This window comes from Myxine glutinosa, chromosome 1 (genome assembly GCF_964187855.1).
Source record: "Myxine glutinosa chromosome 1, kmMyxGlut1.1, whole genome shotgun sequence".
Lineage (NCBI taxonomy): Eukaryota > Metazoa > Chordata > Myxini > Myxiniformes > Myxinidae > Myxine > Myxine glutinosa.
The window spans coordinates 205,022,948-205,040,074 of record NC_136261.1 but is presented as its reverse complement, the minus strand read 5'-3'; the positions used below and the strand labels follow the sequence as shown (position 1 = coordinate 205,040,074).

The window sequence follows — 17,127 nt, the reverse complement described above, 5'->3', positions numbered from 1 at the left end:
TAAATATTTCCCTATTGATTCTTGTCTTGTCTTTTTGATTCTTGTCTTATATATACTAGGGCATGCCCGTACTATATCTATATCTAAAATTATATCCCCCCCCTCTATTTACATGAAATGGTTTGGTCCAAAGCGAACGGCTTGCGAGTGGTGACAATCCCCCCCCTCTATTTACATGCAATGGTTTGGTCCAAAGCGAACGGCTTCCGGAGTTTGGTAAAGAAATCGCCATCGCGTGCACAAACGCGCAGGAAAGCGAATGAATCGCAAATTCGGTTTTATTAGTTTTAAAACATCGTTTAACGCCAACATAGTTTGCAAACGTGAAATAAATGAATACGCTCTCAAATGTGCCATCCGAGGCAGAGTGTGCCCGCCACGTTCGGCACACGCGATCGTTCGCTGCTCTCTGATTGGTTGAATCGTTTTTTGGACATAGCTCGGTAAGTAATTGTCCGATTAATATGAAACCTTGAAAAGGCACATCCTCGGGTCCCCAGCAATATACCTGGCAAGTTAAAAGTATATCGGACCCGTGGTTGTCGAGAAACAGCGGTCACAGACAAACGTACAAACGTACAGACAGAGATTACTGGAATTATAGATAGATGCCGTATATCGCTGCTGTTTGTTTTCTTGATTCTTGTCTTTTTGCAATTGTTGTTTTCATGTATTGTTATGCATTATGTTTTCCACTCTGTCAAAGCGCCTTTGGGCTTCTGGAAAAGCGCTATACAAAATAAATGAATTATTATTATTATTATTATAATGTCAACGTTGCATAAAATCATCAATTTAAAAAAAAAAAGTTTTATCTGTCTTTGTCATGCGGATGCGGACGGGCCTTGCATTTTCAGATGCTTTCTAGTTTGCTTTTAAATTTGTTTTCTCCGCAACCGCTTGAGCGATTGACACGAAATTTTCAACATGGGTGCGCCTACCCATGGATAACTTCTTTTTTTTTTGGAAACTTACATTATTATTGGATGGAAAATGTGGCCTGCATTCCAAAAAGTCCGTTTTCTGTAGGCACGGGTTGCAGGGTGTTTCACGTATGAGGAATAAACAGCCTGGATCTCACGAGCCGTTATTATCCTGACTAGTCCATACCGCACAAACGCTTCTTGTAAATTCCCTAAGGCAGCATCTTTTTGTTTTGTTGTTTTAACAGACTCGGTGGTGTAATGGTGAGAGCATCAAGTCAGAGTCTCGTGGGTCGGTGGTTCATACCCTGGCCGAGTCGTACTAAAGATCACTTTTTAAAATGGTACGTGCTTGCTGCTTCCTTGCTTGGTGCTCAACATTGAAAAAAAGATAGACTACCGTAGGTTGGTAACCATTGCACAGGCTTAATGGGCCTAATGGCATCCTGTGTTGAAGTTCCTTGTGAAGAAACTCAAATTATTATATTATAACCTAACTTATAAAGATTTTCTGGAAGCCAATTTGAAAGTGATGATGAAATAAATTAAGCGCTAAATAAATCATTTTCCTGGAAATTATATTTATTCCTCAAAGGAGAACTGATGTTATCTACTGTAAATGGATGAGGTGTGTGTGTGTGTGTGTGTGTGTGTGTGTGTGTGTGTGTGTGTGTGTGTGTGTGTGTGTGTGTGTGTGTGTTTCCGTTTCCTTTTTGTGTCTATTAATCACGTACTATTGAAATGTACCTTTTAACTCTTTAGACTGCTGAGACCCCTTCGACCTTTGAAGACCCTTTAAGACCCATAATATCCTTAAGTCACCTAAAGACCCAGAGGACTCAAAATATCCCGAAGATCCAAAAGTCCCTGGGGACCCAAAAGTCCCCGATGACCCAAGAGACCCCGAAGACCCAGAGGACCCAAAAGTCCCTGGGGACCCAACAGTCCCCGATGACCCAAGAGACCCCGAAGACCCAAACGTCCCCGACGACCCAAAAGACCCAGAGGACCCAAAAGACCCCGAGGACCCAAAAGACCTCTGAGTCCGGCAGGCAGGTATGCTACAAGACAATGAAGACACCAATGAAAAATTTGGTCCGTTAGTCATTAAAATTAATATCTCCTCTCTCTGAAAAGGCTAATACACTAGGTCGTTTGCCATTGCCTCTATTGTTGTGACTAAATTATTTTTAAAACCCGGTGTAAGTAGCCTACGGTATCAGAAAGAAGTTAACCGTTTTTAAAGATAATGAAATTCGAATTAATATGTCTTGTGCTGTCGAGGAAGGTCATGGGTCACAAACACGAGGCCCAAATAGCTATTTCATGCGTTAAATTGTTTTCCTTGAAAAATGTGTGTTAAAAAAAATCATTTTATACTAATGTTGACGTTTAAATACATCATTGTCTTCAATAAGAACAGCCTGTTCGATTTAGCCACGAAACGTCATCGCATGGCTGGTATTTTAGGATTGTTTCGATAATTAAGGCATTTAAGCATTTCCTCCTTGACGTCATCATTGACAGCTCACGTGGTCGAACGAACTACGGGGGCTCGGCGTGGCCAAGACGGCAACTGAAAAGCGATTTGCGAGTGAGTGGCGCTGGGCGTCGGCTACGTGCGTGATCTGAGTTTTTATATCGATTAGAAATCGCATGAAAATCAAATTGTCTTCGTTCGTGTCGATCAGCGCTCCTCGTTGGGGTAGTTCATGGCGTTCGCGGCGGCGGCGGCGGCTGCAGTAGCCGGGACTGGAACCTCGGCACCGGGGCAACATGTAGTCGGCCAACCGAACCACCAACATAACCAGATACAGCGGCATCATCATCATCATCATCATCAACAACAGATTTCACATCATCAGCAAGAACAACATCTACAACATCAAATGTTGCACCAACAGCTCCAGCATCAAAGTCATCAACAGCAGCAGCAGCACCAACCTCAACCTGTGGAACCGTTACAACCTGTGGATCCAACACAAGCACCACCACCACCATCGCAGCAGCAGATGCAAGCAGCCGGACGCCTGAAGAAGTGCCGCATCCTGGAGTTGTTGGACGCCTTGCAGGACGCCGTGGGGCCCGGGCGGGTCGCCGTGGACCGTCGGGCCGTTGAGAAGTCCTGGAAGCTCATGGACCGCGTCGTCAAGCTTTGCCAAAACCCTAAACTGCAGTTGAAAAACAGTCCGCCGTACATCCTGGACCTCCTTCCGGACACGTACCAGCAGCTACGGCTCGTTCTGTCCAAGCACGAAGAGAAGAACGGCGTCGGAGCGCTGGCGGACAACGAATACTTTCGGGTCTTCTTGGACAACCTGATGAGGAAGAGCAAGCAGACGATCCGGCTGTTCAAGGAAGGCAAAGAGCGCATGTTCGAGGAACACTCGCAGGCGCGGTGAGTCGTGTACAGCTACAGTACAGAGTTGTCTGTATCGATAGAGGAGTCCGTGTGCAGCTACAGAGTTGTCTGTATCGGTAGAGGAGTCCGTGTACAGCTACAGAGTTGTCTGTATCGATAGAGGAGTCCGTGTGCAACGGTGAACGTGGACGCGGGTTCATGTTCGGGCATGTTGAGGGCGATCTTATATGTACAGTGAGGAGACTGGATTCGTATTGTGGCTGATGACCTTTTACAGTATGTACAGTGTGTGAGGGGCGATGTTAATATGTACAGTAGGTTTTGGGGAGACTGCATTCGTCTTGTGGTCGATAACCTTTTACAGTATGTACAGTGTGTACAGTGTGTGAGGGGCGATGTTATATGTACAGTAGGTTTTGAGGAGACGGCATTCGTTTTGTGGCTGAGAACCTTTTAGATTTACAGTATGTACAGTGTGAGGGGCGATGTTAATATGTACAGTCTATTTTGAGGAGACGGCATTCGTCTTCTGGCCGAGAACCTTTTACAGTACGGTATGTACAGTGTGTGAGGGGCGATGTTATATGTACAGTAGGTTTTGAGGAGACGGCATTCGTTTTGTGGCTGAGAACCTTTTAGATTTACAGTATGTACAGTGTGAGGGGCGATGTTAATATGTACAGTCTATTTTGAGGAGACGGCATTCGTCTTCTGGCCGAGAACCTTTTACAGTACGGTATGTACAGTGTGTGAGGGGCGATGTTAATATGTACAGACGATTTTGAGGAGACGGCATTCGTATTGTGGCCGAGAACCTTTTACAGTATGTACAGTGTGCGAGGGGCGATGCGTGGTGTGCAGATCCAATGTTTGGGGTGACCGAGAACCCTTTACAGTATGTACAGTGTGGGTGAGGGGCAATGCGTGGTGTGTGGGTCCAATGGTTGGGATGACGAGGGAACAACCAGGTGCTGCGGTTTGGTGGAAATGTTAAAGGTTCCACAAATAAATCGCAAGTCGACATTTCCTCTTTTTATCACTTATTTACCTTTCTCCTAGTTTTGAAATGTGTTTTATTGGCAGATAACTTTACATTGTGGCACACTAATCCCAAACATTGGGGAACAAACTGATAATACGAGTGACGACAATGTTTGAATCGTTTACAAAGTTTTGCTATTTTGACGTTCATGTGTTTTTCAGACATCCTTGCATAGTTTCAACATGATTGTGCAGCATGTGTGTGTATATATATATATATGTATGTATGTATATGTATAAAAAACGTGTGTGTATATATCAAGTTTATAATGCATGAAGAATCGAGTTTCATTTTGGAAGAAATCATGTTCAGGTCCCAGTTTCAGTTGTGTGTATCATCCAACAGGAAGGGTGTGTGTGTGTGTGTGTGTGTGTGTGTGTGTGTGTGTGTGTGTGTGTGTGTGTGTGTGTGTGTGTGTGTGTGTGTGTGTGTGTGTGTGTGTGTGTGTGTGTGTGTGTGTGTGTGTGTGTGTGTGTGTGTGTGTGTGTGTGTGTCTGGGGCTGCAGATTTACTCGTATGGACCCACAAGTAAGGCTGTGGACCCACCACTTGGAGTGGTTTGAGCCTGAGAGGGTCGAAACCCCGATGAAGAATGGAGACTAGCTGATGTTCCGTGGGAGGGGGTCAGGAAATCTACCAGTTGCTCATAACTAACTAAGGCTCTTACTTTAGGTAAACAACTTTTAGTTTTTCGATTTGAGATGAAGTTTAAGTACAAGACGTTGTAGAATTGGTATCATTTACAATATCCTTTTAATGGCGACGTGTTTTTAAAAAATATTAAGAATATTAATATTTTAAATATTTTAATAAAATATCAATAAAATTTTAAAAATCTAAATAATATATTAATACATTTAATAATGTATTCAGAACTTTAGGAACAGGCATCTGTTCAATGTGATTAGAATTGTTGCGCAGAATATATTTTTGAAAAAAGATGTGTGTATTGTGCCTGTGTAAGTGTGAAAGCAACTCTTATAAAAGGATGTTCATGTTAAACATTTTCAAGCATTGTTCTTGGATATACTTGCATCTACATTTATAAAGATATACGCAGCTGAGTGAAAGGCTGCATGAACAAGTTAGCTGGCATATTTGATTGCCTCTGCATGTAAGGTCCTCTCTGTGGTGGAGGAAGGGAGTCTTTGTGACTGGGTCACATCATGGACATTACCAACGGTGGACAATCCATGCATGAAAACCTACATTAAATCATTACCCCTGCCACTGAAGGTTGACGGAGGTTATGTTTTCACCCCTGTCTGTTTGTTTGTCTGCTTGTTACTTGCGAAATCGAAGATATTCGTGCAGTATGTGACGCACAAGCCCGAGTTTGAATCTGATCCAGCTGTGGTGTTTCACCAGATGGTCTGTGGTTCTGTTTGTCTGTTTGTCTGTATGTTGATTGCCTACAGGTCACAATTTAAAACTGATCTTCACGGAACCGCACCAAATGGTAGAGTTGGTCATAAGCAAGAAGCCTATTGATTTTGAGGTCAAAAGGTCAACACACACCAAAGGTCAACAACTTGGATGCGATTTCCAATATCCTCAATTTTCATCTGATTGACTTGAAGCTTGAACTGAATTTGCATGTCTGGTCACTGAATTCAACCACCAATTATTTTTCACATCGTTTTGGAGATTTCACAAGTATCGTGCTCCGCACAATGGCTTTCTTGTTTTTTTATTTGTGCGCAGGATATCTCAAAGTTGTGGACGGATTTGGATAAAATTTGTTGGAGAGGTTGTGTGTGTGACGAGGTCAAATTGGTTAGATTTTGGTGAAGACTCCAATCTGGATCTGCATATGAGATTTAAAAAAAATTCTTAGTAATTCTTGACCATTGAGAAATGGAGCTAATATCGATATATAGCATAGTATCTCAAAATGTTGTGGATGAGTTATGACAAAACTAAGTGGATGAGTTGGTTAGAGGACAAGAACAAGCCGATTCGATTTTGGTTCAGGTCCGAATCCAGACCCGGCCTATCCGAGGGATGCAAAACATAAACTGTTCAGCCTGGCGGAGGTTTGCGCTCTACCGAGTGCCGTTCTAGATTTTTTTTTTTATGGAATCCTTCGCTCAGAGTAGACTCCGCGCTTGATAATGTATTTCATATCGGAAGTGTGTTGGTGTTGTGTTTGTCTATCATCATTTTGGACCTCTGTCTTGGCATTGACGTCCTAAAACAATTGTCCCACTGTTCTAGGCAAAGGCTGGAAGTGAGATGAACTCTTTACCAAACACGGAGCTGTTCAATGTCCCGTGAGCTGTTCAGAGTCACCGCACACACACAGCAATTGCAGATCCTGATCTGTATCTTTGCCGATGCTTAGATACCGCTTTGCAGATGTTCAAATTATTTGAAGGCCTCATGGACGCTAGACATTTGACAGTTTTACTAATACATTCATGCAGTATGTGATGCACAAGCCTGAGTTTGAATCTGATCCAGCTAGGGTGCTTCACCTGTATGGTGATTCATGAATGTATGCGCCATGCCGTCCCTCATATGGACCTTAATCCAGCCAGGTGTGCCATCTGCCAATATTAGTCGGGGATGTTAAAGATTGCTTTGTGTCCTTGAGGAAGAGTAGGCGAGTTATCGCTGGCACCCTGAACAAATTACAAATTTCTCCCTGTGCTGAATGCACCAAGTGGACTTGTCTTCTTGGAGATTCCTTGGCAACAAGTTGCACTGCTTATTATCTTAGTGTAGCTTGCATCTGGGCAGCAGCTTCTGCACTATAAATAAATTGATCAGGTGGTTCGCATGACGCATGCTCGTGTGAATGGTCTTCTGCTACGACCACATACCGATGTGGCACTAAACCTGGAGTACACAAGTGTTGGCGTTGTTTTATCATCACATTGGAGTGGACTTCCTAAGAACAGTTACACGTTCCAAACGAGTGGGACAGAGCAAGCCAAATATAAATACAAAAGCTCATTGACCCCGTTTCCAACTCCCACGGGATTGGAGTCAGTTCATTGCCTTGGATGAGTACCTGGCTGACCGTACCTAGTTCCTATTCAAAGTCTTTGTAAACCAGTATTATCTGGTAAGAGGAGATGCTCATTGATCCGACAGATCTGAGATACACCAGGCAAGACAATATCGGGATTGGTGGAAATGATGATCATGCTGACATCAGCGTTGTACTGCATGATGTGAGGCAGTCAACAGAAGCTGCAGACTAATGTGAGTCGTTTCTCAAGATGGACGTCATGCTTCTGCTGCACCATATCCATAAAACTGCTGATATATGGATATTCTCTGGAATGGCCAAGAAACGAAGATGCTACCTCATACTTGTACTTTCCACATACAAGCGACTTCCACAGTCTATGAAAGAGAACCTACTCGGCTTCCCTACACCAACAGGCTGCACAAACTAGAACTTTATAGCATGTAGTATGAGTATATACATGTATGTGGTAAAGTTGCTTTTGTGAAAGATTTGGTGAATACGGGATTTTGGAAATGACGTATGGATGTTAACGAGGCCTTTTACTCATACGTTGTGTATGTTTTCAGTGACTCATTTCTGCTCACTGGGCACTTTTTCATTTACTAAGTTGAGGCTCGTGTAAGAGCTGCAAATTAATATGTATAATAGAGGGAGAGGGAGACAAGAAGGGTAGACAGAGGGAAGCACAACAATAGTAGAAAAGAGGGACATCGGAAGATCTGTTGAAGGGACAGGGCTTGGGCGGGGTACACAGGATCAATAAGATGGGCACCGCAATGACTTTCAGGAAAGAAAACGGAATTTGAAAAAGGTGGATTTGGGGTGTATTAACAGGGGTAGAAGAGATCAAGGTTTTGGATGGGGGAAGATAAGAGATGGTGGTGAACAGCTGTTCTGAAGACCTGGAAGAAGGAGAGGGATTGAAGAGAGTGTTGGAGTTTGTTCCAGAGGTGGGGAAAAAAGAGGAAGGAAATGAAAGAGTGAAGGTGAGCAGAGAGTCTCGATTTAGGCAGTTTCACCAGAAGAGAGCTACTGGCAGACCTTGAGCATCCTGAAGGAATATTTGGGGGACAGACCACAGACAGAGCAGGGGGAGCTAGGCCGGAGAGGAGTCGGTAGAAGACAGAAAGACCACCTACCTGCCTGCGGTGGGAGAGAGAAATGCCCTCAGAATCAGCTTCATCGCGGGAGATACCAATGATTCTAAAAGCCTTGGTTTCTACAGCGTGACGCCGAGCTAGGTGTGAGGCAGGAGCACCAGCCCAGAGGGGAGAGCAGTATTCCCTTGAGCTGTGGATGAAAGCTTTGTTGGTGGTGAGCAGCTCAGTTGTGTCAAGGAAGGACTTCGCACGACGGAGGATTCCCAGTCGGCGACTGGCTTTGGAGGCCAGATTTGAAATGTGGCTTTCCTAGTAAAGATCATGGCAGATAGTGAGATCCAAAAGCTGGATTGCCAGAACCTCTTCGAGAGGATTGTTGAGAAAGTAGATGGGAGGGTTTTCCAGACGGTCTTTTCCAGAGACAAAGTGAGAGTGTGAGATTTGTCACGATTGAAAGACATTTTCCACTTGTTTGACCAGTTTGTGATATTGCCCAGGTCTGCAGAGAGTGAGGAGGCTGCTGCCTGCTGATCTGAGGGTTGAGATATGGAGAGGCAGAGAGTGGAGTCATCAGCAAAAATATAGAGAGGATTTTTCTGAAAGATCATCAATGAAGACCAGATCATGAATGAAGATCATTTTACCTGCCGTTATTTGCATGAAATCTGTGATTAAAATTGTCTTTCAAACCAAATTTTCTGTATTGAGACAAATTTGGCAATTTCATAATGGTTAATCATAATTTTTATGTTCGTGACCTTGGATTCACAAAAATGTAGGAAATACGAGAAATATCCGTGGATGAGGCGTGTCGAGTTCCGATCATTACCTGTTAGTACAAGCGAGCGGCAGCTGTGGATAACAGCTGCTGTGGATAACACACACACACACACACACACACACACACACACACACACACACACACACACACACACACACACACACACACACACACACACACACACACACACACTTTGGTTATTATCTCCCGAAGTGGGTTTCAGAACGTGAAACAGAGACCTACCAGTGCTCAAAGTATCCACCTCCATTGTGATAAGGGGTCACAAATTCATCGACCAAGCTGTGAAGTTTTTGTTCTCAGTTTTGTTCCAAAGTGCCACTGAGCGCCGGATTGCTTCCAACTGTAGTTTTTGTAATATTACTGTATTCCCATGGATATACTTTTAAAGATCTCCGTGAGCTTCTTCTTTATCATTCCCGTTTTCAATTATCGCTGGTCCAATTTCAGTGCTCTTCAACTTCTAGGATATTTTGACTTCATTTTTGAGATCTTGGTATTTTGTTGTTTTCTTGATTTCTGCATTGTTTAAGCCAAACTCACGGAGTATTTACGCCTCAATTAGCAATGTTTTTTTTCTTTTTTTTTGTACGATATCCGGGTGCATTGTTTTGTTTTCTATGTCCACGCTCGATGGGATAATCTTGTCGTATGTGACCATTAGGTTCTTGTTCTTAATTATCATTTTTACCTCTGCCACCAAAGGTGGATGGAGGTTGTTTTCACCCCTGTCTGTTTGTCTGTCCGTCCGTTTGTCCTTTTGATTGTGAACAAAATATCTCAAAGTTGTGGACGGATTTGGACGAAATTTGGCAGAGATGTAGTGTATGTGATGAGGACTAAATGATTAGATTTTGGTGATGGTCCAGATTCGGATCCGGCTATTAGAATTTTTAAAGTGATTCTTCACCATGGGAGATAGGGCCAAAAACGATACATAGCAGGATATCTCAAAAAGTCATGGATGGATTTGGACGAAACTTGTTGGACAGGTTGTGTGTGTGACAAGGAAGAATCGATTCAATTTTGGTGAAGATCCGGTTCCGGATCCAGCTAGTAGATTTTTTTAAAGTTATTTTTCACCATTGAGTGATATGGTCAACCAGGTGGAGGTATGCTCTCTACTGAGTGCCGTTCTAGTTGGTTCATGTTTCCATGAGTTTTCTGGAACTGCAACATTGACTTTTTTGCAGATGTGCCAGTGGATTATTCTGCAAACCCTGTTGTGCCTTTGTGTGTACAGCTGTTTTGATACGAGTTTTTGTTTACGTCACAATAGGAGGTGATTCTTGCATTCTTTTTCTACCTTGCAGATCCTACCTCTGTCCGAATCACTCAGTACTGGAATTTTCTTAAAGCCGTTGGTGTGGTGTCCTTGGTCTTGGGTGTTCATTATGATTCATTCTCCATCCCAGTTGAGCCATTCCAATGAGCTTTGTTTGCCCATGCCCAATCGATCCTACTCTTTCTTATCCCTCTCTGCTCTTTTACCATTTTCACAGTTGTCTGTGTATATCTATTGATATTTTGCTTTATATTTTCATTTTGTCTTTTTTGCAATCATTGGAGCGATATCTGTTGCTGTTTCGGTTTCATGTGTGACATCTTTCATTCACACCTGTCTTTAGAATTTTTTGCTATTTGGGTTAGGGATACCTTCTTTCGTTTGTTGTCTTCGTGCTTGCATACAAATTTGATTCAGTAGTCTGTTGAACTTTTCATGTACTCAGCCAATCCTACAGTTGTTACTCTTTGCACTTGCTTGAGCTCCATCAGGTTTCATTTATTTCCACTTGTTGCCAGTTTATTATTCCGCTGCTGTATTGGAATACTGGTATTGCGAGTTGGTTAATGGCTTTGATTTTCTTTCTCGGGGAGAATTATGTTTTCAGGATCAGCCTCCTTCTACGCAGGTGTTCTTTGTAATTGTTTTGCACATTTGTTTGTGAGAGATTTTGTGGCCCTATTCTACTCCGAGCTATTTGGCTTTGTTGTCCTGTAACTGTTGTATTTAGGTCGATTTTTATATTGTCTATTTTTGTTGGTTTACCTTCTCCGAATGTATACTTGGCACATTTATCTCGGCCAAATTCCATTTGAATGTCTTAGATGTACCGTTTCGCTCATTTCATTCGTTCTGCCAATTTTTTGTTGTTCGGTGCACAATGTTTTAAATCGTCCTTGTACACAGAGCTCATCATGAGCAGAATGCAGGCGAGTAAGTGATCACTCACATAATATTTTCTTCTAGGTGAGCAGAGGCAAGTGATTCAATTTAATGGGAAGTAACTCCATATAACTCATAAGACAAAAAGTTGTTTGATGTAGTAAATTCATATGAGTTTATTTGTCAACTTACAGTCAAAGTAACCCTGAACACAGGAGTATGACCGAGTCAAAAATGAAACGAATCAATGCAGAACACTATTAAAATAACGTATGCACAAAAAATTGACTTTTATGGTGCAGTTTGAGAGTGAAGGGGTTAGAGAGAGGGAGCGACAGGCCTTTGTGTCTCGGACGGACTGCTCGAATAATTTGTGGGCTGGAAGGCAAAGGGGAGGTAAGTGCAGAGCGATACGGCGCTCCCCTCGCCCTGATCGGGCTTTCGGGTGAGTCGCGCGGTAAATCTGGAATCGAGAAATTTCCGTTCGAGCCACCGAACAGGCTCCACAGAGAATCCGAATCGGAGAAGTCGTCACTTCAAGACAGTTGTTCACCACCATCTCAGATCATCCCCAATCTAAAACTATGATATTTTCTACCGACGTTAAACCAGTCCCCCACCCCAAGCCCTCCTCCTTCCAAAAATTTCCAGTTTTTCCCTCCTTAAAGTTTCCTTCTGTATCAATCCTTTTCACCCCATGTGGCTTCCCTGCCCACCATTCCTCCCCACATCCATTTTGTCCATGTCTCCCTCTATCTTGTCCATCAACTCGATTGTTAATGTGCCCCCTCCTTGTCTCTACTGTTCTTTTATCCTGATACGTCCTGATCTGTTTATTGTACTTGTACTAGCTCTTCCATTCGTCTTGACTCTGTATACAAAAAACAAACAAAAAACAAGCGACAAATTACTCACCTCAGCCGAATGCATGGTGAGTACAAGGTGTGAGAATGCGATCACTTGCCATTCATGATGAGCTCTGTACAGTAGATGTCACCTGTTTCTTTGGGCGTACTTTTATTGGATGTCAAGGTGCGTGCATGGTCAGTGCATTGTTTATTCAGCGTTGTTTTAGCTCATTAAAAATATTTCATTTTTTTTCAACATGCAGTATTCTCACTTGCTGGTTTATCCTAGTTTAGTGCGTTGTTTAGTGAAATGGAAAACCCGGACTGTGCTTGCCACAGACAGTTTTGGTTATTGTGAAGAGGCATCGCCAAATCTCATTGAGGGGTAGCTGCTGCTTTAGCAACCAGTTAACCTCGAAGTTCATCAATCGTATGGAAACGAGACCAAAAGTCTAACAGCGGCGTAGCCGGGCTTTTTTTATACTTTAGTTGAAGGGGATAGTATGACATGGGTGGGGATACCAGTTAGCATATATTGTAACTATTTAAAAAATTTTGAATTACTGTAAGTCTCCAAGCTGCTGTCACCATGCAAGTGAAGAGATTGCATTGAGACACTGGTTTATTAGCCCCCGTTGGACTTGGTCCGAAACGGGGGGCTTATGGATTTCGTCTCGTCCGTCTGTCCGTGCGTCCGCAACAATATCTCGGAGACGTATGGACTGATTTTTGTTTACTTGGTGCAAAGACAATACATGATGGTATACATATGCACATCATTTTGTTTCGCAGGGCGATCAAAGATGGCCGACTGGCGGCCATTTTAGTAGCAAAAAAAAATCCGATGTTGAACACGTCCTCAACCATTTAACGGACATGCATTTGCCGATGTGTTCAAACTTAACACGGATAATGAATGATGGGTTACATATGCACACCATTTTTTTTTCAAGATTATATCCAAGATGGCCGACTGGCGGCCATTTTGTTACTTAAACGTGTTTCCATACATTTCTCGGACATGCATGGAACGATTTTCTTCAAACATGGCACAAAGACAATAAATGAGTATACACATGCAGAAGATTTTGTTTTGTCATTCGACCAAAGATGGCCGACTGACAACCTTTAACTCCGTACAGCAAAATTACTAAAACCACAGCGGGGGCTATTACATTTTATTGGTTCACGAGTTATCAAGTGACCACTATATTCGTCGTGTGAGTGAGTGAGTGTGTGTGTGTGTGTGTGTGTGTGTGTGTGTGTGTGTGTGTGTGTGTGTGTGTGTGTGTGTGTGTGTGTGTGTGTGTGTGTCTTTCTGTCCGCAGCATAACTACCTGATGATATCATCCGATCTTGATGAAACTTGGGTGGGAGGTGGATATCATGATCTAGTTGTGTCCTGCCGAGAGTGGGCGTATTGCGTCCATTGTAGGCAGAGCCACGCCCGAAAAAGATGTCTTTTTCGGGGGTAATAGAGTTCAAGCTACATCTTCTCCGAGGGAGTTGGTGGAATCTGACAGGGGTTTCGGTATTTGGTTAGGCCAATGTCATGTGTCTAGCCCCACGGCGCTCGATTTTTCAATCATTTTTTTTCTTTTTTTTCATTATTATTATTATATATTATTTTTCATTTCATTTTTCACCGAATTTTCGGTATTGTGTAGCTAACTAATCTCATAACTGATTATACATTATTTTCTATCATTTCAAGGTCAGTAACCTTCGTTTTGACATTTCCAGGCCTGGCCTGACCGGGCCTGTTTCGGTTATAGTCCGTCCTTTGTCATTGAATACCGCTCGCTCGTGAACCATCGTCGTCTCCTGACTTGTTTCTTTTTCTAATTGTGCTATATGTTTCGAGTCAACAATGAACCAACCATACACCACTTCAATCTAGTAACTTTGCAACCACGACAAAGGGATTGCATGTTATGATTATATTTACTATGTTGTTATTATTATTAACGTTATTATCATTATTACGAAAATGATACTACTGTATTAAGAAACTTGGGCTAATTTGTCCGAAGCGGCCTGAAGGTAAGGCATGAGGCCTAAGGCCTATACATAGTGTCATGGGAAGACCCATAATGCCTAGATGCTTTTGATATTTGATGGTCATTTGAAGAATCGGTTTGTTTGTGTTTCACACTGAATGAAAAACGTAAAGGTGGAGCATGGCGATTGTGATATGACAGGTTCGACGATATGTTCGGTCTGAATGGCATAGGAATCAAAACGGTGATGTGTGGAGTCAGCTGTCGTACGCCATAATGACATCATAGACATAATCGCTTCACATAACCCCTATCATGTGACCAGATCATCAATTCTGATTAGTGTACGTTTGTGAGGGCATACATACATACATACATACATACATACAGACAAACAAACGCTGTTCTAGACTGCTTTGCCCTATGGGCTACGCCGTAAAAACAAACACATAATTGGTGGTAAATGAATTCCATCAGGTTACTGTCTCCTGATTGAGAAATCTTTGGAGACAAAATCCATTGAAAGCACCTTTGGTCTTCCAAGTGGTTAGCTCATTCATGGTTCGCACAGTCCTTAAAACGCCTTGAAATTCCTGAAAAAATGAAAAAGCATTTTCCAGTACTAGAGTCCTAAATAAAACTTGTCCAAGTCCTTGAAACTACTGGAAAATCAAGAAAATTGCACAGATATAAATAATCTGCCAGGCATCCAGTTGGAATTGTTAATTCCACTGTCCTCTTTTGAGAATGTTACCATTTGTAACCTCCCCCAGGGATTTACCATTAAAGCCGTGCCAAAATGCTTTCTCATGTGCAAAATGTGCAATGGCGAGTCACCACACGAAACACGTTTTTATGGAATAGGTTAATTTTTACAAAGGCACAGGATGACAAAAACTGTGAATCCTAGGACAAAAGATAGACGAACATGGAAACAAGAAGATAAATAAAGTTAGTCTCTTGGCAGAGATGACATCTCTAGGCAGTGGAAATATTTTTCTATTTGTTAAGCTTCGGTATCGTTTTTTATTTATTTATTCATGTTGAGCCTGGTGTTGGGCTAGCGGCTAGGGTGCCAGCTTAGGATCCTAGGATCCTGGGTTCGAATCCCGGTCGATCGCTGAATTAACGCCAGGGGGGTTGACTCGGCCTGTCATCCTTCCGAGGTCGGCAAATTGAGTACCAGTTCACTGGTAATTCCCTGTTTGTCGTAAAAAGGCAACAAAAAGGGTTGGCGGCAGGAAGGGCATCCGGCCGTAAAACATTGCTTCAAAAAGGGGACCAAAAAACAACAACAACCACGGTCCCCGAAAAAGGCCAACCCCCGCTTTGCGGGGAAAAATGGCCTCTAAACGGTGGGTTTTTTAATTTTTATTATTCATGTTGAAGGCTCCAGTCATGGACTATATATTCTTCATCGATGCCAGGCCTTAAATAAAATAGCTGCATTGATAGAAAAGTGAAGAAAGAGAATAGTCTAAGAGTTTTGAGGAAGTAAATAAATCTGCTTTTTGAAAAGGGGAAGGCCGTAAGTGTTTGGAAGTACATGGGAAGGTGAAGAGTTCCAGAGTTTGTCAGTGGAGGGGAAGAAACAAACCTCATAACAGCCCACCCTTGAGTTGCTAATGTCCACACAATAATCGTGCAATGTAGTGGCTTGTCAAGTGTTCCGTGGTCTCACTGTTATCCGTGGCGGAGGTACGGAGGTACACAAGCAGCAAGTTATTGGGAGCAGAAACTGAAGTAATATCTGTAGAAAAGAGAGAGCCAACTTTGCGCTGTAATTTGAGTGGGACGAGTTTGAGGTCAGATTGGGAGAGTTGATAAGTCGGATTACTTTGGATTCAATTCTGTCCACTAAGTACGTGGAGCTAGAACCTCCCCAGATGTGAGAGCAGTACTCTATACATGCAGGTACAAGGACGAATCAATCCTTTATAAAGTTGAAGCAACTGTTGTGGAGAAGAATCTTTGATATCTGAACAGGACTTTTAATTTATTCGAAGCAGACTTAGCTATTTGTGTAATGTGTGGATTCCAGGATAAATTTGATGTGAGGGTAATACCTAGTAGGTTTATTGAATCACATCATGTAGTTGTGGAGCTTAGAGAGAGAGAGAGAGAGAGAGAGAGAGAGAGAGAGAGAGAGAGAGAGAGAGAGAGAGAGAGAGAGAGAGAGAGAGAGAGAGAGATAGGTAGGTAGGTAGATATAGATAGATAGATATGGTTGACATGACTTTTGTGTCCTTTTATTATAAACAATGTAAAGCCATTTCACAAGCAGTTGTAAAAAAAAAAACACAGCAACCAGTTTAAAGAAATTGCATAAGGATCATGAAGACACCACAAAAAGAGCAAAGGGTATTTAAAAGAAACCAGCAAATATACAAAAAATATATATATTTTACAAACCAAAGGGGAAGACACAAACAAAACCACAACCAATTTTAAAGGAAATGCTCATGCAAGAGCTATAAATACATCAAGAGCAAATTAAGCGAAAAACTAAGAGAGAGAGAGAGAAAAGTATTCAAGGACACAGGAAGAAACATATATGCAAGCAATCAGTTCCAAAGAAAAAAAGTCAAATCAATCAGGAATTATAAAGTAATTACCACTTTTGAATCATCGACTGAGCACAGAACATTGCCAATACACCACTTTCTCTCAAAAAGTTGGACGTTTCCATTACTGACAAAGAAATCAAATTCTAGCTTGAGTCGTGTTGAGACAAACCCTTTAAAAATAGAAATAGCATCAGAGCCATAGCCGTTATCTATTTTAATTTTCCGAGATTTATATATCGCATATTTTGCAACAGCAACCAAAAAATTGAGAAGAACACCCACATCTCTACATGTGGGCCTGAAAGACACACCAAATATAAACATATGCATATTGAAAGG

The 17,127-nt window shown here is 42.3% G+C and overlaps 1 protein-coding gene across 1 annotated transcript in view; it reads left to right on the top strand.

The window, feature by feature from the left end:
- Positions 1 to 2,491: 2,491 nt before the first annotated feature.
- The window catches only part of LOC137433123 (E3 ubiquitin-protein ligase CBL-B-B), a gene marked incomplete in the record, with an annotated part of 121,810 nt that continues 107,174 nt past the window's right edge, over positions 2,492 to 17,127 (top strand). Inside the window, 1 exon segment of the mRNA XM_078782740.1 lies at positions 2,492 to 3,321. Coding sequence (XP_078638866.1) covers positions 2,636 to 3,321 — 686 coding nt within the window.